At 43.9% G+C, this 19677-nt stretch overlaps 4 protein-coding genes across 5 annotated transcripts; all 4 read left to right on the forward strand.

Annotated features, from left to right (window-relative positions):
- Nucleotides 1-3853: 3853 nt before the first annotated feature.
- LOC115531046 (homeobox protein Hox-B6b) lies at nucleotides 3854-6056 on the forward strand. The gene is made up of 2 exons (XM_030340049.1): nucleotides 3854-4581; nucleotides 5197-6056. The coding sequence occupies exons 1-2, from the start codon at nucleotides 4128-4130 to the stop codon at nucleotides 5463-5465; spliced, it is 723 nt and encodes a 240-aa protein (XP_030195909.1). The 5' UTR covers nucleotides 3854-4127; the 3' UTR covers nucleotides 5466-6056.
- A 484-nt stretch (nucleotides 6057-6540) lies between these two features.
- Nucleotides 6541-8796, forward strand: LOC115531041 (homeobox protein Hox-B5b). The gene is made up of 2 exons (XM_030340043.1): nucleotides 6541-7369; nucleotides 7864-8796. Exons 1-2 carry the CDS (start codon nucleotides 6769-6771, stop codon nucleotides 8109-8111), a joined length of 849 nt encoding a protein of 282 aa, XP_030195903.1. The 5' UTR covers nucleotides 6541-6768; the 3' UTR covers nucleotides 8112-8796.
- A 2652-nt stretch (nucleotides 8797-11448) lies between these two features.
- On the forward strand, nucleotides 11449-15841 carry LOC115531035 (homeobox protein Hox-B3a). 2 transcript variants are annotated; one of them, XM_030340032.1, is made up of 4 exons: nucleotides 11449-11520; nucleotides 12211-12381; nucleotides 14507-14850; nucleotides 15066-15841. In XM_030340032.1, exons 2-4 carry the CDS (start codon nucleotides 12326-12328, stop codon nucleotides 15692-15694), a joined length of 1029 nt encoding a protein of 342 aa, XP_030195892.1. In that variant the 5' UTR covers nucleotides 11449-11520; nucleotides 12211-12325; the 3' UTR covers nucleotides 15695-15841. The 2 variants fall into 2 exon arrangements, with proteins under 2 accessions (XP_030195892.1, XP_030195893.1); XM_030340033.1 differs by having other exon boundaries at nucleotides 11455-14850.
- A 23-nt stretch (nucleotides 15842-15864) lies between these two features.
- Nucleotides 15865-18619, forward strand: hoxb1b (homeobox B1b). The gene is made up of 2 exons (XM_030340041.1): nucleotides 15865-17729; nucleotides 17963-18619. The coding sequence occupies exons 1-2, from the start codon at nucleotides 17165-17167 to the stop codon at nucleotides 18298-18300; spliced, it is 903 nt and encodes a 300-aa protein (XP_030195901.1). The 5' UTR covers nucleotides 15865-17164; the 3' UTR covers nucleotides 18301-18619.
- Nucleotides 18620-19677: the final 1058 nt, after the last annotated feature.

A 19677-nucleotide genomic window follows, 5' to 3' on the forward strand; every position in this document is an offset into this window, starting at 1 on the left:
GTCTCTCTATTGAAAAAAGTTTTAAATGTAGGCCTACCTTAATCTTTACTTGCGGGCGTATTAAACCGTTCGCCTCAACGTGTAACGCTAACCAAATAGACATTGCATTTTTTAATTAGCTATGTATTTAATATCATGTCGTGTATTTTCAAGAGAAATTTATAATTTTGATTACTATTTATCAAACAGGGCACCACCCTTGAATGCACGCATTACATTAGCCTACTTCACAGCAATAAACAACTGATCTGTGAGTTTAAGACGATCACATTAATGCAGCACCAGGATAAGATTGTTCCATAATAAGAGCATCAAACATGCAGCCTATATGATGTGGGTCACATGGACACGTGGATGTAACCCGTAGGCCTGATATAATTTCGTTGTTTGTTTCGATTTAGGCCTTTGTTTTATTTGGGGGATTTTCGATAAAAACCGACCCCTACGTTAAAGGATATTAACATCATGTTTGTAATGTGGGTTGAACCAGTGGAAAAACGAAACTATGGTGATGGTGTGATAAAGCTGAGGTATTTATGGTTTTATTGCATCCATAAACGTCGGAAATCTCAGTCAGTTTAAATTAAATGCAATGAGTGGAGTCTGAAAGGGGTCTCCTAACCATGAAAATAAGCCTAATATTAAACATGTTAAAATATACTTTAATTAAATATTAAATTAGGCCTACCCCTTATTTAAATATGGATTTAAAATCCATTGCCATCAATGCCAACTTCATGTAGGCCTACATTAAATGGCTGAACAGGTTTCGTGTAACGATGTTAAAGAAGTCCCTGATCCACTAAATGAATGAGGCCTTGCACCACAACCACTGCCTCTGACATGGATTGGATAACGGGTAGATAATCCGTCACAAATAACTGTTGGTCCAATTGCAATTTATCTGCCTTGTGGTTGTGGTTGTTGTTGTTGTTTTTGTTTGAGATGCAGGCCACATGGAAGCAGTATTAAGGCTATGAAGCTCATGTTCCAGTTAAGGGGTCCTAACGCTCGGGAGACGCAGGACTTAATGACCCATAATGAGGTGTTTAGAGCCCTATATCTTTAGCAGCCTTAACGTTTTACAACAGGAATATGAGTCCTATATCCTTCAGTAATGCGTCTCGGGGTCCATTGCTGAGTTTTAGTTCTCATATTCCCACCAAAGCCTATTTTTCTAACAAAAGGTGGCGGTGGTTAAATAGCCCGGGCTGTTTTCTATACAGAGAGTGTCTGAAAGCACAAAACGGGCGCCGTTTATGAAAATTTACAACTTTGCCAAAGCAACTTTACGACGCGTTGGGCTCCGGGATTGGAGGAGCCGGGTCATGTGGCCCCCAGAATGGGAACTTATTTCCCATGAGGTTATATTGCAGCTGCTATTTTCAACTGCTCATTCGGTTATCGGTTGTAACGTTTTCTTGGCGCTTTCTTCATCTGACCATGCGTATTTTTCGTCGGTGTCAAATTAAATCCAACCCGACGGACATCCGCGTCTGCGCGCTTTACGCGATGATGCCGCTGCGCCACCTTTCTCCTCCTGGACCGATGCTACTGTGGCTAAATCCAGCTTTGTCCGGGAAAAAAGGGATCCAGAACACCCCATCCTGGAGGAATTATTCACCTGAAATTACATAAAAGCTCCAAACATTTCAACAATGTTGGATGTGCAGCAAAAGGAGGTGGAAGAGGACGGGTGGAGAGCAGAAGACATACTCCAGAGGGGCACCACCTCTCCAAGTGATGGATGATCAACAAAGGTAAGGGCACCGTGTTTCTCAGCCCGTTGCCAGCCATTAACACAACACTGCGCAGGACGTTAAAGCATGCCTGCTCCTGGTGTATTTAGTCAACTTGTCTTATCATGGGGTGAATGAAACTCGAGAATGTGATGATGGTAACACGAGTTTCGTCAGATTTGTGCAACTGAAGGACATTTGTCCGGCTGTCAGCAGCGCCTCGTTCTCCTATAGGCCGAAATGAAGGCCCGTCTCTCAAATACAAATAATTATCACAATAATCGATAAAAAAAATAGTAGTAGAAACAGTCCAGATTTAACATGTTCTCGTGTAGTGAATGTTAAGTTTATCGCCAGTTGTAATTAAACTAGGCCAAGCAAGGATGGTTTAAGCAGCGGACAAGCATCAAAGCCGGAATATCTCTCAGGCTTATGGAACATGCTGCTCCGTCTTATCTAGTAAACGTTTACCCCTTCAGAACAAAATGTATATGAGCTGTCTTACCCAAAATGTTGGAAACCTGGCAAAAATACACCGCACTGAACCAGTAGGCCCGACAGCGGACCTATCGTCCATTGTCAGGTTTCCCCGGATGTGTGTGTGGGTGTATGTGTGTGTGTGTGTGTGGGTGTAAATTGGGCTTTTTACAGCATATTTCCATAAATATAAATAGTTTGAATGTGTTCAATGCCTCCCAAAGGCATATTCGGGGCCCATTTGATTATAGCTGTCATATCTACGACTCCGGCCCGCTCAGAGGCTCGAATCTCCTCCTCGAATTATGCGGTGCGTCGGAATAAACGCTCTTTCCAAACACAAATGGTGTCTGCAGCCCTTAACGTCTTCTTATGGCCTGTAGTGTATGGAGTCTTTGAATTTGGGAAGCTGTTAAGACAAGTGCGACCATGGTTGGCAGTGTGGCCTTAAGATAGGATCAAATGTAGCCTATACTTTAATAATCCCGGCAGGGATATTAGGGATTTCCCTTATCTTATTTCTCTACAGTGTGGCCTGTGTGGTCATGAGACGCCCTCACGAAAAAAAATATAGTATCAGAAAAACATTGCACCAGCGATAACACTATAAATAACCGCTTCGTGAATAGACTTTGAGGCCTACACAACGCCGTTAGCTTCAACCGGAGGTGCAATTAGCTACATAATATATGAATTGCTATTGTCTAGGCCATTTGATTTGAATAATATGATCCAAAAATATCCACCACACATAAGACAACAGCTATATTAATAATTATAACTATAATACAAATTATGATAATAATAATAAATGATATTATTATCAATATTATAATTATTATAATGATCTTAATGCCATGATGAGACAGTATGGAAGGGAAACCTTGATCTCTGAGACTCGTCGTGCTGCAGCCTTGTTCACCTTATTTACTTGTAGTCTTGTTGATCTATCTGCGGAGGCTAAGTGCGCATTTGTCCCGGTCAGAGAAGCCATGGATTTTCCTTCGTCTCTCCGAATAGGCCTATTTAAACAAACATAGGGAAATTTTAGAGCAGCATTAGCCCAATGAATACAGATGACTTTATTTAGTGGACAGATTTCCAACAAATATGTGCGCGTGCCTGCGCGTCAGTGAAAAGAACAAACGACAACAATCGAAACGTTTAGTGATGTGTTATATCTCTGGTATTTTGGAAATAATTAGGCTAATTGGTAATTCCTTGCGAACACACGAGTTTATCTATGTGCTTGCGCGCGAGAGTGAGAGTGTTTGTTTGCGTGCGTGCGTGCGTGTGTGTGTTTGTGTGTGTGTGTGTGTTTGTGTGTGTGTGTGTGTGTGTGTGTGTGTGTGTGTGTGTGTGTGTGTGTGTGTGTGTGTGTGTGTGTGTGTGTTTATGTGTGCGTTCGTTTGTGTGTTATTATATGTGTCAAGTGAACATGTTTGTCCGAAGTAGCAACATAAAAAACATTATTTGATTCCAAATATGAGATTTGCTCTAAACTTTATTTATTATAATATATTTTAATTTATTTGTGTTTGTTTGTGTGTGTGTGTGTGTGTGTGTGTGTGTGTGTGTGTGTGTGTGTGTGTGTGTGTGTGTGTGTGTGTGCGTGGGTACGCGCTTGCGTGCGTGCGTGCGTGTGGAAACACGGACAAGCACGAGCGCTTCATTCGATTCACTGGGGACCCTGGCGCGCAACAAGAGCCCCCCATGGGGGCAATACTGCAACCATAGAAGCCAGTGATTGGCCAGACGTTGATCAGATGGTAGAGATCCCCTCTGCATTCAGTCGTCCTTCGCAACCCCCTACAGCAAAAACCAAATCTCCGATAAAGTAATGGCAAAACCACTTGGACTATAAAAGACAACAAATCATATTCCTCCGGAGTATACGCGGTTGTCCATCCAATGAGTTCCTATTTTGTTAACTCAACTTTTCCCGTGTCTCTATCGGGCGGACAGGACTCTCTCCTGGGTCAGATACCGCTCTATTCGTCTGGATACACCGATCCTTTAAGACACTATTCCAATGCAGCCACTTATGGAGCGGCCAACATGCAGGACAAGGTGTATCCTACCGCCGCGTCCTACTACCAACAGAGCAGCGCCGCGGCCGCCGCCGCCCTCTACGGCCGCGCCAACGGCGGCGCGCCCTGCGACTTTAACACCGTCGGTACTTTCTACAAGGACAGTGAGGGCTCGTGCGCCTTCGCCAATCGGGAAGACCAGCCGCTGTTTGTAACTCAGGACCACCACCGCAAGACAGAGTGCCCGGAGCAGAGTGTCAGCATGAGCAGCAGCCTGGACGACAAGTCTTCCCTGATTTATCCCTGGATGCAAAGGATGAACGCATGTTCCGCCGGTAAGTTCTCTCCTTTATTTGTTTATGTAACCTAGGATCTCGGATGTATAGGATGACTGTACTGTGATGGTGAGCATCCTTAGCCGTTCATTGATGCCACTATAGGAGCATGGCCGACTGTATGTGGCACACAGGGTATAACTCTACATTGATGGTAGTTAACATCCAGGGGGTTTGTGTTGAAGGCAACAGTCTCTTCCATCACGCCACGAATATCTTCTTCGTGCCCTGAAGTGCGTAGCCTGCCTCATCAGCACCACCAACACAACCGTGGCCTTTACGAGCCGAAGTGAAATACCATCCTCTAACAAAGTAACACATAGTCTAAAATGTTGTTGTTGTATTTTGATTTGAAGTTAAACCTATAAAGCAAATGCCCAATAAAAAAAAAAAAATCAGAATAAGACCAAATCAGAAATATATAAATTCTAAATTTGAATAAAGGAGACAGCCTTTGGGGCTCTCTCCTCACTCATCTAAATTTAGAATTTATATTTTTTCTGTTTTGGTCTTATTCATTTTTGGTCAATCCGGTCACATTCAGAACTACTTTCTTTGTATTTTATCGATGCCTGTACCACATCTTTCATTGACGTGATGCTTCACCTCCCGCAGGTACGTTTGGCAGCACGGGCCGAAGGGGCCGGCAGACCTACACGCGCTACCAGACCCTGGAGCTGGAGAAGGAGTTCCACTTCAACCGCTACCTCACGCGGCGGCGGCGCATCGAGATCTCGCACGCGCTGTGCCTCACGGAGCGCCAGATCAAGATCTGGTTCCAGAACCGCCGCATGAAGTGGAAGAAGGAGAACAAACTGCTCAATCCCGCCAAGCCCAGTGAGGAGGAGGAGGAGGAAGAGACGGAGAAAAACAAGCCCAGCTGAGGAAGGGCTGAAGCGCTGGCCCCGGGATGTGCACATCCCCCCCCCCCCCCCCGATTGGCTTACACACGGCCTACGAATAAATACAATTAATGTGAAGACGATGTATCATTTCTTTGTAGATATAGGCCTCAGTGTCGTGTATCATGGCGAATATGTTTGCAAAAAAAATCAACGTGTAGAATATTAGACCATATTTGAACCTTTTGCACGGTGATCTCTGTGTTAGACTGTCCTCCTTTGTTTGTGTTTGTGCTTAATCGTGTGCTTAGGAGACTATGCAACATGGCCAAATGTAAATAGATTTTTCAGTGTTTAGGGTTTGAAAATGTTGTGATCTCAATAGATCCTTTAAGTTGCTTCCAGCGTCCCTTAAAGCGGGTCTCTGGCCTGTGCTGTCCCTAGCCTTGTGCTGTTAGATGTTCTACGGTTGTTGTCCTGCTAGCCATAACGTTTTGTACATCAAACCTACATGCTATTTATTGATTTTCCACCTGTGTTACATGAGCATCCGGATATTGTGTGCAATATTTTGTTAGATATTTGTACATAGAAATAAAGGCTTTTGTGTTAAAAAAAGAAAATAATATTGGACATCTTTGGCGTCATTGAGACAAGACTCCTCCATACTGCACCTCACGGTTCATTAAGACCTCATACTAAGACCAGCTATTACAATATGAAACTAAGATCTCCTACGAAAATAGTTAAAGGCCTACGTTTCAAATAATAAAAAAAGAGAAAATGGAATAGAACTTGGCCTATAGGCCTTAATGAGCAAGATTCATTTATTTTTTTATCTAAACATCAAAACATAATCCTCGATTGGTCTCCAATTGGCCTATACATGCTCGTATGTCCAAGAGTTGTATTTCTTAACGTCAGATTGACGCACGTCGTCCCTTTGTGCGTGTGCGTCTCTCGGTAGGTTATATAAATGATAAACGACCTCGCGGGCCTGACGCCGTCCTCCCGTGACGCGTCCCCGCTCGGCCAGGAGATGGCGCTCTCTACCTATGAGGCTCTCAGGGCGCGATGGGGAGGCACCATTGACTAGAGTCTAACGACCATCATTTCGTCATCATTTGTAACCATAGAGCATGAATTACCTCTTGAAGTCATCAGTGAGAATTTACGACTGGTCAACAAAGGCACGTGATTCCTGAACGCTCTCCCATATTTGGCCGCATACCTGGCAAAGTACAGTAGGGCTTCATTGCTATAATTCATGATTGCATCATAAATCGTGCAAGCACAGGATTATAGCGACAAAGATCTACAAATCGGGGCTTTAAAAACCAAGCAAATGAGCTCTTACTTTGTAAACTCGTTCTCAGGGCGCTATCCAAATGGCTCCGACTATCAGTTACTAAATTATGGGACTAACGGCGCTGTGAACGGTTCGTTCAGAGACCCTGGCACCATGCACTCTGGGTCTTTCGGCTACAACTACAATGGCATGGACCTAACCGTCAATCGCACCAACACGAGCAACCACTTCGGGGCGGTGGGAGAGGATACCCGCGGATTCGGTGGACAGGACGCACGGTACAGACAGCCCCACTGCTCCCTTTCCTCCCCCGAACCGGTGGCGTGCGCGGCGGCCAACCGCGAGCCTTTGGAACTAAAAAGCCCCTCGCCTCCGTCTGACCGGAACGCGACCAACTCCTCGGCGGGCAACAACCTCAACAAAAGCAACAGTATCAACACTCATTTCGCAGAGATCGAGGACAGCGGCGTCCCCTCGGAGAGCGAGGAGGGCGCGCACACCAGCACTTCCAGCAGCACAGCGCCGAGAGCCCAGCAGCAGCACCAGGAGCCCAGCGCCACCTCCTCGAACCCGGCCTCAAACGATTGTCAAACGCCACAAATATTCCCCTGGATGAGGAAGCTGCACATAAGCCACGGTACATATACTTTTACTATTGTGTTGGGAAAAAGGGGGGTCACGCAGTCAATTGGGTTAAATGTCGTAAATCTTTGCAAGTGTTGCATCGCTTCACATCTGTAAGCTATAAAGAGCAGAAGAAAGGCAACATTCGTGATCTGGAAGTGCAATAATGGGTCCTAGGTCAATCGAACTCGAAAAATATTAGAGGGTATAATTGCTTTGTAAAAATAATTGTGAATATGTGCAAAAATGTGTTAAGGGCATTTTCCCCTCTAGACCCATTTAGTATTTGCGCTTGCAGTGTTTTTTTGGTCGGAGGTGCACGGCAATAGGCTGCAGGAATTACACTCAAAACGCTTTGTTGCCTTATAAGCACATTCCAGGTCGCCCTGGACTCACATTCTATCCTGTTGAAGAACCACGGTGCCATGACGTTAATAATAACATTGCTGTGTTGTTGTGAAGCCTGGGTCGTTGCTAATTGTGTGTGGCTTCTCTTATTAAATGTAGATATGACCGGACCCGATGGGAAAAGGGCCCGAACCGCGTACACCCGCTACCAGACGCTGGAGCTGGAGAAAGAGTTCCACTTCAATAGGTACCTGACCAGGCGGCGGAGGATAGAGATAGCTCACACACTGTGTCTCTCGGAACGACAGATCAAAATCTGGTTCCAGAACCGCAGGATGAAATGGAAGAAGGACAATAAGCTGAAAAGCATGAGCCTCGTGACGGGAGGGAGCGCTTTCCACAACTGAGTTTTCCCCCCTACAATAAACTCGGGAATAATATTTGGGCGTTTAGTGGGGAAGAAGAGAAAAAAAAAGGAAAAATGTCCATGAGTACTGTAAAAGCTATTAAAAGGAAAAAAGCGCAGCACCTTTCAGCATGCAATTGTAATTGACATAAAGTATTCCGTGGTGTTGACATACCATTTTAGTTTACTGTTGTTGTACTAGCTCTAGTTGTCTTTATTTGAATATATTGAGAGATGTAAATATTGCCGAGGGGTCTTGTTGTCCATGCTCTTTGCGTTCTGGAGGATTGCCATGCCGACTGAGTCTCTGTGTTGTGTCACTTCTCGGGTGAATTCAGTGTACAGTTGAAACATTTCAAATGCTGCTCTTCGTTTCTAACCCTGGTGTATAATGGGGCTATTCAAAGCGCTTTAGTCTAAGTTTTATTGCAATATCGATGATTATCTTGTGGCCAGTCAATACCTTTCATAAATAAGCCAATGTGTAGCTGTAGGATCATTTGTGCATCTGTTGTTTTAGGACTAATTATGAGAAATGTAAACGTTCAACCTGTCAATGTGATGCATTGTATTTGTGCAAAGGGTTATTCTGTGGATAGGCGGTGATGTGACATTTTTTTTCTTTGCCAATTTCGTATATTTAAGTGAACTCATAGCGCTTGAAATAAAGTTTCTCTTAAATGCTGTATATGTGTTGGAATACTCCATTATTCAGTAGACTAACATAAATAGACCCACATTATTTCCGCTTTCATATGACCAACAGGAATCATTTTAGTAATTTCACTCAGGCTTGCAGGCCCGCATCGCTATTCTTTTTTTTTCATTTTCAATGACAACCGACCAGAATTGTTAAGCCGTCAGACAGAATATGAAGAACTCAATATCAAGGGATACTTCTAAGCCACTGTCAGGCCACAACATAAAAGACAAACGGATTGTGAGCGTCAAAGAGAATACACAAGGAAAATATTTTACATTTTAACTTACCTCCTCTAATTTGCACGCAACGCGTCTTTACTCTGCTGGTAAAATCCAACAGTTGCTAGCTTTACTGGTTGGCCGGGGCCTGCAGAGGAACACATGAACTTGGTAAAAAAATACTCGTTACCAAAGATTGTAAAGGCCTATATTACTTACAGACTCGGAAAAGTCACGTGAGGTCCATAAAGTTGGTTTTATGGTTTTGGGGAGTAGACAATATAATTCACAACCTTGAATGAAAGTGACGGTTTAACTGCATCGATGGGATTCGAAAGGCTGGACTGGGGAAGTGGTGTCCACTCAGGACAACTACGAGTAACTTCAACTAAAAAAAGCACGGCTCAGTTTGATTTGACTGCATATTTCCGTAAAGAAAATAATATGTAGCAATGTCGTTTTTATATTAGATGCCTGTTGGGCTGATCTCTTTTTATAGCTCTAAATATGTTTGGGTTAATAATAGTTTCACTAAATGTAATAAAGTTGAAAAGGCTATAATAGGCCTTTAAATATTTTTTTGGTTTAAAAGTTGTTGTTGTGTTGAGGGCATCATGGCTGTGCTGTTAATCGCTCGTGTCTATTTCCTGTTATAATTGTTATAAATAAGATACTTCACAACCTCAAGCAGAGGTGAAGACGGCCAACGTTGGCTTTTAAAAAGTACACCCGTTTCTTCGTCTTCCTTCACTAGAACAAACTCTATCGGCTCCATTGGGATCTCCACCGATCTGAGGTGTCAGTGAGGGGACAAAGGTGAACTCTGGGACACTTTCGGGTTGAACTCAGGCTTTAGTTAATTAAAATAGGGTCTAGGCCTATGGGCTATTGGCTAAATTCTTTGTGAACAATATGAACAATATGGAGCCCATTTATATGGGCCTATTTGATATCATTGCTGAATTTTAAAATACAAAACAAAAACAACAACAACAACAACAACCAAATAGCAGCCTCCCCTTCATGCCTTTCCTGTTATTTACAAAATAGTTGCCTCTGAAAGTAAATCTTGTAGTGTGCTATGGGGTCCAAATATTTCACATGTTCATAACTATTAAGTGGCAATTTAACCAGCGTAATGAGTATTGCATATTGATAGGGGTAATCAGTACCCGGATCTCATGAATTATTCATAGGGAAGGGATCATCGCGAGGTCAGGAGACGATAGACTACCACTGCTGGTGCGTCACCCAGCAGGCCGCGCTCCAATGCCCTCTCTCTCTCTCTCTCTCTCTCTCTCTCTCTCTCTCTCTCTCTCTCTCTCTCTCTCTCTCTCTCTCTCTCTCTCCCTCCCTCTCTCCCCCTCTCCCTAATGTCAGACACTGCACTGTCATCTCCAAGAACATGATGTGAAAACATACAGGGATAATTTACGATTTGTTGAAGTCCAAGGGAAGCGGGTGCCAATGAATGAAAATAAAAAACGTATGCAACGCATTTTAATATATTCAAAGACTTTTTTTCATCCGGAATGTAAATTTGGATGGTAATCATGTAAATATTTCCTGTTAGTTTAAATAAATGAAAGGATTCATGTTGTACTAGTTTGCTCAAAGACACACGTATTTTTGCCCAGTTATCCCCCAATTATTTTAATTTAAAATATTAAAATGATAAACAATTGATGCTCCATCGTAGCGTATTACATTGATAATTACTTTAAGAAGAAACCCGCAGCCCACCGCAGCCAGGCGCGAGGACCTGACACACACTGACCGCTGTAACGCGCCTCGACGCCACCAGAGCGCGCCTCAGACCGAGCCTGAGTTTGATGGATGGTTTTCTCCACGTCTGGGCTCACTTGGGGCTCGTAGGTTATTGCAGAACATAGAGGAATCGTGCCTGTTCGAAGACTGTAAATATATTTGCTCAAAGAAGTGGGCGTAATATAATCCTACCAACGACTTCCCACACAATTAAATCCTCAGGATGCTCTTTCGGTAAGGCCTTACGCCTATATATTTAATTTACATTTATACTGAAAAAGGTTAAATCCAATACAGCTGGGTAATAAACTCGTACCAAAACATTCGAACACTTTTAGTGTTGTGTAGTGGCATTTAGGCCTATACCTTTGTTGACGTTAACTATTGGCCAACAGTCCCACTGAGTAAGAACCCATAATATTACAAACGAAAATAAATTGTCTTGGAAAGTGTGGGATTCCGGTGGAGGCCTTCAACATGAGTGGCATGATGATACACCCAAATGATATTTCCTTTTTTTGTGTGTGTGTTAGAGAATACACAGAATTGCTGAACAATACGGATCATCTGTCATCTATATATACCCTGTAGATCCGAATTTGTGTTATAAACGCAGTCACAAATTCGCTTCTTGGGGACTATGTAGTTGATGACACTTCGCCAGGAAAACCCAATTGAAGACTGCAGAGAAGGCTTTGTGTCGTGGAGAATTGACCGAGCGGGTGAATAAAAACGGCATGTATCAGCAGACAATAACCAAAACATAGCCTACTCAAAATACCTTTATTGTTGTCTGTTTTTAAATTAAAATCATACGCTCTTTTACGATAACTGCTGCAGAAGAGAATATGCCTTCATAAAAATAGGTCTACATTGTGTACAATTTGTGGAGGTACGAGTTCACACGACGTGCTGTGACAGTGCCCTGCAGGATAAGTTTCGGTAATGGCCAACTATGCATTGTTCATGGTGTCAGTTGTCACGCCCTTCGTAACCTTTTGTTGATCAGCCTTATGGCTTTATGGTCGACTGCGAGGACTTTGATTGAAGAAGCTTATTTTTTCAGTGTGGTCTACGTGTGGATATGAATAATATATGTAAAACCATATGTAGGCCTATTGCTTTATCACAAATTTGAACAAAATATTTGTCTATGTGTCTGATGCCATACTACTTTAAAACATAGGATATGGTTATCTGGTAGTGTAAGAGGAAATAAGTATGTTGTTTCTTCTTTCAATACACATCTTGGCCTAACATCGTTTTTTTCCTTTTGTTAGCTTTTCAATAATATGTAAGAGCCAACAGACTTTGCACATCTATATGGACGACGCGATTTCTCCCGTCGTATGTGATTTAACGAGGGGCTCCAATTAATTAATTCAATTGTCCACCGTGGGCCTCCTCCACAGCCCCAACCCCCAGACTGCCCGGGCTGGACGGAGTGACGCTACGGTGACGACCACAGAGGAGCAGTGGCTGGCTGCGCATGGCAACTGGAGAGCAGCCCTTCTATTGATCAGGTGGATGCAGTGCATCCCTCAATCTTCCAGGAAAGCAAGACGCCACTTTGCCACGAAAACGTAATTTTGTTGTTGGCTTTTTTCTATAAACCAAACCAAGCCAGGCCTATTCTGTCTATTTCAAAACAGTTTTTTTTTTTTTTAGAGAGTAAAAAAAAGTGAGAGGGCTATGGGCCTCACCCCGGTCGACACAATGTATATCAGTTTCTACTCTACAATATATGGGTAGCATAGTTATTTGTCCTTTGCAAGACAGATCGATCAGCAAATCTAAATTTCTTTAGCATGGCTCAAAGATCAAAGCTACTTGTCTTTGGGTCTCCTCGTGTGAATTTAGTTAAATATTACTTATACCAACTAATCAATGGAATTGAGTAGCCCCAATTGAAAGATGAACATGAGCGATCAAAGGCCCGTATCGATCCACTGCAGCAATCAGGCGACATTCTGATCACATAAAGCTAGCCTAATTATAACCACCACAATGGACCCAGATCTCAATTTGCCTCGATTGCTGATTCAAAGTAGGGCTAATATGGATTAGGCCAACCGATTTTAAAAGTGCTGCAACGAAAAACAAACCAGTTAGTTTATATTCCACACAATCCAAAGTCGCATTTGATTTAACACAGGCCTAGAGAGGCTAGCCCCCGATCGAGGTGGTGTGGACCTGGTAGCTTGATGTAATATAATGGTAAGCTTTGTATTGGTCCAAGACTGCGGCCATGTTGGAATTCACGGTGATATTGAATATTGGATGCTTCATATCAATTCATCGTTCAGGCAAGCTATTTCAGGCTATTGATGTTGCTCCAAACAGACCAACATTCAGGAAAGGGTTATTTTTACTTCAAGTAGGCCAAGTCTAAAAATCTTTAGCCCCGAGCAATAGGCCTATACATTATAGGAGAAAAATCCTGTCACAATTTCTGCAAGAAAAACGTCACCTGTATATTTATAATTATGTTGTGATAAAATCTCATAACGAAACATGACAGTGCTTGCCAACAACGTCAGATGCACGCATTTCTGTCTCGATTAGGGCCTATATTCTAGCCTATATGTCCGTAATTCCGCTTCAATCCATATCAAAGAACATGAAAACGTTCATTTAAAACAATAGCTCCCTCACATCATAATTGCAATGAGAGCAAGTCTGCATAATCAGCAGAAAGGGTTTCCCCCAGCTGTGTGAGGGGTGTCTGGGCGGGCGGCTGCACGGCGAAGAGAGGGGTCCATTCTGTGCTCCGACCACTGCATGTTGGAGCTGCCGCGACACATCCGAAGAGCCGATGCAAAAAGGGACCGGAATTACTATTACTATTATCTGGTCCGTTTTCTCGTGCAAGGAGTCATAGGCGATTGTTTCAGATGTGATTTTTTTTTTGTGCAAAATTAATGTCACGCGCTGCAGCGGGCCTACACCCTTCCAAGGTAAGCATGGCTCGATTGGAAATGCGTGGTATTGTGCTGGGGAACGGGCTATGTGTCTTTATGATTTACGAGCCTGACTCCGGCGCGCGGTTCACCCAGAGTTCATAAAGCTGCATGCCTCCGTATTCATTTTGCATTCGTTTTCGCCTCTCTCTTACCCTCTCTCACTCTCTCCCTCTCTCTCGCTTTCTCTCCCTCTCTATCTCTCTCGTGTACTTTGGAAACCGGAATGGAAATGAATCGAATTGCTCATTTGAATTTCGTATCATTCTGGAATAAAAGATGGAAATGAATATTCCATACCAGTGCATTGGTATCGCACTGGTGGGCTATAGCCTATATGTGTACATTTCAATATTTATGGTGCTATATTTAATTTATGTTTTTCTGCCGCAAATATCAATCATTTGTTGGGTGTTTGTAGGCGTTAATAGGCCTTTAGTTTCATGTTATTGTGTTGTACGCATAATATATATTAAATAGAGCCTACTATATTCACTCGTTTACGGATGGGTATCAGGAAAAAGTGTCTGATTTAATAAAAAATGTTTGTACATTTAGCCAAAAAACGATCCCCCTTGAACAGAATGCATTAAGGAGGCGTGGAATCGGAGGGCTTTAACACCAAACTCACTGAGCTCATGTGACTGAAGGCGATGCTTGCTATTCATGTCAACATACTATTGAGTTGATAAGATGGATCATGGGGTCTCCTCCCTGTTTTGGTCTTTTTTTCTATATATTCTCCCAGGCCAGCGACGAAGTGGTCTTTGGAAACCCATGTTCAGTCGGGGGGTCACTGCCCTGGTACACGTCTCATGGAAATGCAGAACGCTGCCTACAACAACAGCGTCCAGCTCAACCTGTGCCGGTTCCAGGAGGCTGGGGATCGTGTCCGTGGAAGTCCACAGCCTCCACCGGGACCCAGGTACCAGACGCTGGTGCACGCTCGGGCCAACAGTCTGAGATCATGTGGCAACAAATCACATCTGCTTCATCGAAGAGCAAATCAGCAGAACACTATCTCCAAAAAGATCTTCCCCTGGATGAAAGAGTCCAGGCCATCAGCCCCGAATCTCAATAAAATAAACGCAGGTATTTGGATATATTGTGGTCAAATGAAACTCAGCAATTATTACAAGCAGTAGTAGGCCTATTCGTTATTAATAGCATTGAATAGTATACGCATTCTATTGTAAAGAAAATGCGCTGTATTTTATTTCCCGCATGTTCAAACGGTCTGGTCTAATCAGGCCATCCAATTAATAACCTTAAATCATGCTCCTGTTTGCATGTATTTACCCTCACAGACAGCTCTGAGGACGACAAACGTCTAAACTCGACCGCTGCTTCCAAGAGGGCGCGTACCGCGTACACGAGCGCGCAGCTAGTGGAGCTGGAGAAGGAGTTCCACTTCAGCCGTTACCTGTGCCGCGCGCGGCGCCTGGAGATGGCCGGTTTGCTGCATCTCCAAGAGAGACAAATCAAGATATGGTTTCAAAACAGGAGGATGAAGCAAAAAAGGGATGACAAATTCCGAGGCATTGAAGGCCCTCCGTCCCCGGGCAGCCCTTCCACTCTGTCCACTTTAGGCTATGTCCATCTGGGCAGTGAATACGAGACCGCATCCCCCCCACTGAAGACACAACAACAGCAGCAGCGAAACCAAGCGCACACTTTGTCCACCGAGATCCCAAACTTGTCCAAAACACAGTTATTAGTGCAGCATGGATATTCGATTGCGGACTGTAATTCTCTAGGTCTGCAGAATAATTTCACCAACGACTCCAAGTTTGATTTACACTATGGTGCAATGTGCAACACGCCAAAAACATCAATCCCAGATCAAGGAGTAAATGACCCGAACGCGTCGTTTTTCTCAGAGAGTCACAATTCGCAGCAGAGAATCCTGCAGGCTCCCAAACTGTCCCATCTGTAGTGGGATAGATGTGGAATAATTAGGCCTAGTCGTTACCTTGACCCAGCTTTGCTTTTTAAATCATTCCACGAGGCTAATTAATTGTGATAAAATCCTCATTCAACGTCTTGAAAAAGGGGACAACATTGATAGCCTAGACTAATGTTGAATGGGTAGCCGTTGTCGGCCTAATTCAGGGAATTGTCCTGCTCAAGTGTAACGAGTTGGAGGGACCTGGTGGAAAACATTTCCAGAGGTCGAGTTTTTATTTGCCCATGTGCAGCTATAGCAAGCAATTTAATATGATTTATTACCATATGTATTTATGGATTTTATTGTTCAATGCCTCTAATTTGGTGTCATTATTTTTTTTATTAGAACTAGGCCTATTTAAAACAATCGCTCGTTTATAGGGAATTTGCTAAAGTGTGCACCTTAATTGCTTTAAATAATGTGTTTAACCAAGGATTTCACAGTACTTTATAGGCTATACCTATTCAATTATAGCTCCAATAACGCGTGCGGATGAGCAGCAGTCCGGGCATACTGAGATGGAAACGCCATACTATTTGGCATAGGCCTATGTAGCCGGTGAACTCGTTAATGCTGTTCGTCGATGTTTACTAGGTCATATAAACGTAATTTAGACTTCTCTCCTGGACCCCAACACGCCATGCTCTTGAATGTTTCTTTGTTCTTGTATGGGCATATTGGGTAGCAGGGCATGTCAATCTCACACAACAGCAAATGATGGATCACTGAATTAATTGAGCAGCGAGAAGAGTATTTCAATTAGGCCTCCGTGTTGGCCAATGTGTTGAAAAGGCTTCAGAATTAGACTGCAGAAAATAGTAACCATCTAGTAGGGCTTCCGTATTTTCGATACATCTTTAGATAGATACAATTGCCTGTAGGCTACGGGTTTGTTTTTATACGAGGTCTGAGCCGCAGGAAACACACTGTCGGTATAAAAAAGAGGCTTCATATTTTGGTTCAAATAATAATTATAGCCTTTAAGAAAAAGTAGATATAGATCTTAAATGTCTTCAGTAGGCCATAGCCTTTACCCTTCTGTATAACTGGAAACTTTAATTAAATTACTTAGGCCTATGCCTACCCCTCATTAGACTTTGTTCACCTCCTTGCTGATATTTATATTAGTTGTGTTTCCTTCTACAAATGAAACCCTCTAGCCTGAAAAATGTGTTTGATGTTTATATTCTTATCAGATGGAGGGAGGCCTCTGATTGAAGCGTTTGTCATGTAAATGCTAGGGCGCGTGATGGACGACCCTGTAGACCTGACAGAGCGTCGTAGCTCCTCTGCCATTGGCGGTCAGCTGCTCACGTGGTCTGTCAAGAAGGTGATATGAGGGTGGAGGGCCGTTTTACAGCTTTGACATACTACCTAGAGGTTAGCGCCGGGCAGCGACAATTAATGACTGCCTGGTCCCCCATAAACTCTCGCCGCTGATAACAACAGGGCCCTACAATGAACTCGTACTTAGAATACCCCGTCTGCAACCGAGGAACCAACATTTTCAACACCAAGGCCGGATACCACAACCTGAACCATGGATATATGTCGTCGCTGTCCCCGGGTCAATGCGCAACAAGTGATGGCTACGGAGGCGAAGGCCGGCTGGTGGGTGCCAGCAGCGCAGCTTGTCCAACCCACCAGAACCCCGGCCACCCTCTCCACCACCACCATGGCAACATGGACCTCCAGTTTCCGTCCCCAGGGACCGCCACGGTGTACGGGGCGCAGGTCGGGCCGCCCATGGACTACGGGCACCACCAGTATGGCCTCGGCCACGAGCAGGAGCGAATGTTTCTGACTGCATCCCCCGGATCTAACATGGCGCCCTACGGGGACGGCTGCGGGCCAGCTGGCCAGTATCTGCACTTCAGCAGCGGGGATCAGAGGCCTCACGAACCTATTGAGAGTGTTTACTCGAGGCTACCGTCCCAAACCAAGGAGAGAGACCCAGACCACGGCGAGCAAACGTCTAAAACCTTCGACTGGATGAAGGTGAAGCGGAATCCCCCTAAAACAGGTTGGTTCAATGATTTAGCTGTGAGGTTTAAACGAAGATGTCTCAAAATAAAGTCAATGGCCTACGTGATGTTTGAGCCTAAGTTTCCAGCGGTCAAAGCAACTAATCAACTAATCAAAATGTACTTTATTTCACTCCGTCATCCTCTCATGTCCCATCGTCAACAACATATTCCCCCTCCCCCCATAAGTTTCTCCCGTCATCCATTCATGTATGCATCCATTCGTCCGCAGCTATCCTGAGTGACTACGGGGTCCCCGGCCAGATGCAGAACGTCATCCGCACCAACTTCTCCACCAAGCAGCTCACGGAGCTGGAGAAGGAGTTCCACTTCAACAAGTACCTGACCCGGGCACGGCGCGTGGAGGTCGCCGCCAGCCTGGAGCTCAACGAGACTCAGGTGAAGATCTGGTTCCAGAACCGAAGGATGAAGCAGAAGAAGCGCGAGAAAGCAGGAAGTGTCCTCCTGCTCCACAGCCAAGCACCTGCGGAGAGCGGCTCCCCTCCCAAAGCTTCACCGGCCCAACTCGAGACTTCTCCCCGAGTCAAGCGGAAAGACTGTGAACTATGACGGCGACTTACGATCGATTCTTCAATTAGTAACATATTCACGCTATACCTCCCGAGTGGTGATCACTGATACGTGTAAAAAATACTTGTGGACTTGTGGATAATACAGGGTAATTAGTTTGTGATTTAATGTATGCATTTCTTTCTGAATTGGATGCCACTTTACTTCCTGTTCTTGATGCATTTGTAGCATTCGTGTTGTGTTTTATGTTGTAGCACTGACGTGTTGTCAGTGTATTTCTTTGCACTATTTATTAACAGGGTATTTTACAAGAATTGTGATGATTAGGCATAGCCTAATAAAGACTCTACCATTATAATGTATGTGTTTTTCAAATGATTTCTATAATTATTGCCTTTTGTTTGTTAGAAAATATGTAAGACGTGATTTTTTCTCAAATAAAAATGTCTTTAATGTGGTGATTTGGTCTGAGGTTATGGTTTCAATATTTATTTATTTTTAAGACGTATCAACAATGTCAATATGATAAATAACAGACATTTACATGCATAAACACACATTTACATCTTCATTAGTGTGTAATAATGCTGTCACCAGTCCTCTCTTTGGTAACCTGACAGGAGGCATCTGGGGGGGCTCCCAATGACCTCTCACCCCCGAACACCTCCAGGGGCTCCAAACAGGAAAACAGCTCCAGGGAGCCCACTGTCACACGTGACCTGTTACCCCGTACTCCACTGGGGTACAACTCATACCAACGTACAGTTCACCTTTCCCTCACATTCTTATTCCTCAACCTGCCTTTTATTGTGATGTGATACAATGTAAAGAATGTGCGTATATATTATTTGTCAAATGCAGAGTAAACTAAGCTGGCCGCTTGACACCATAGTGTTTGCTCCAAGGCCCTGACCAAACGCAAGCTTGAGTGGACCACTAAGGATCTCATCTGGTGGGTGAACCAGGGGGAACAAACTCAATATTTGCACTCTGGGGTGCTGGTCTTGTACACATAGTTTCTGCCCCAGCAGCACTAGCCTGTTGTTATATACCTTTCCCTAAGGCGGAGGTTCACCCAGAGTTCAGCCCCAAATGACTCCCGACTCTGTCAAGCAACGCTGGAAGACTCTTGAGAAGAAAACGCCTAGCCCTGACACACTCTCTATGTTATTATACACCTGTTTGGTTATTTGAGGGACTATGACATATTGCTTTCAATAGTGTCATGCTTTCAATTGAGAAAAAAGTATGTGGACTCTTTCCAATCACATCTGCATGAGTTTGCAGCTCTACTATGACCATATTAAAAATGCATCCATTTCCGACAAATAGCCCTCGCCAGTGAAACACCATACTGCCCATTACGTTAAAGTAGGAAAGGGGGGAGGAGGCTTTGTTAGCATGTATCATACACAC

Source organism: Gadus morhua, chromosome 18, assembly GCF_902167405.1.
Source record: "Gadus morhua chromosome 18, gadMor3.0, whole genome shotgun sequence".
Lineage (NCBI taxonomy): Eukaryota > Metazoa > Chordata > Actinopteri > Gadiformes > Gadidae > Gadus > Gadus morhua.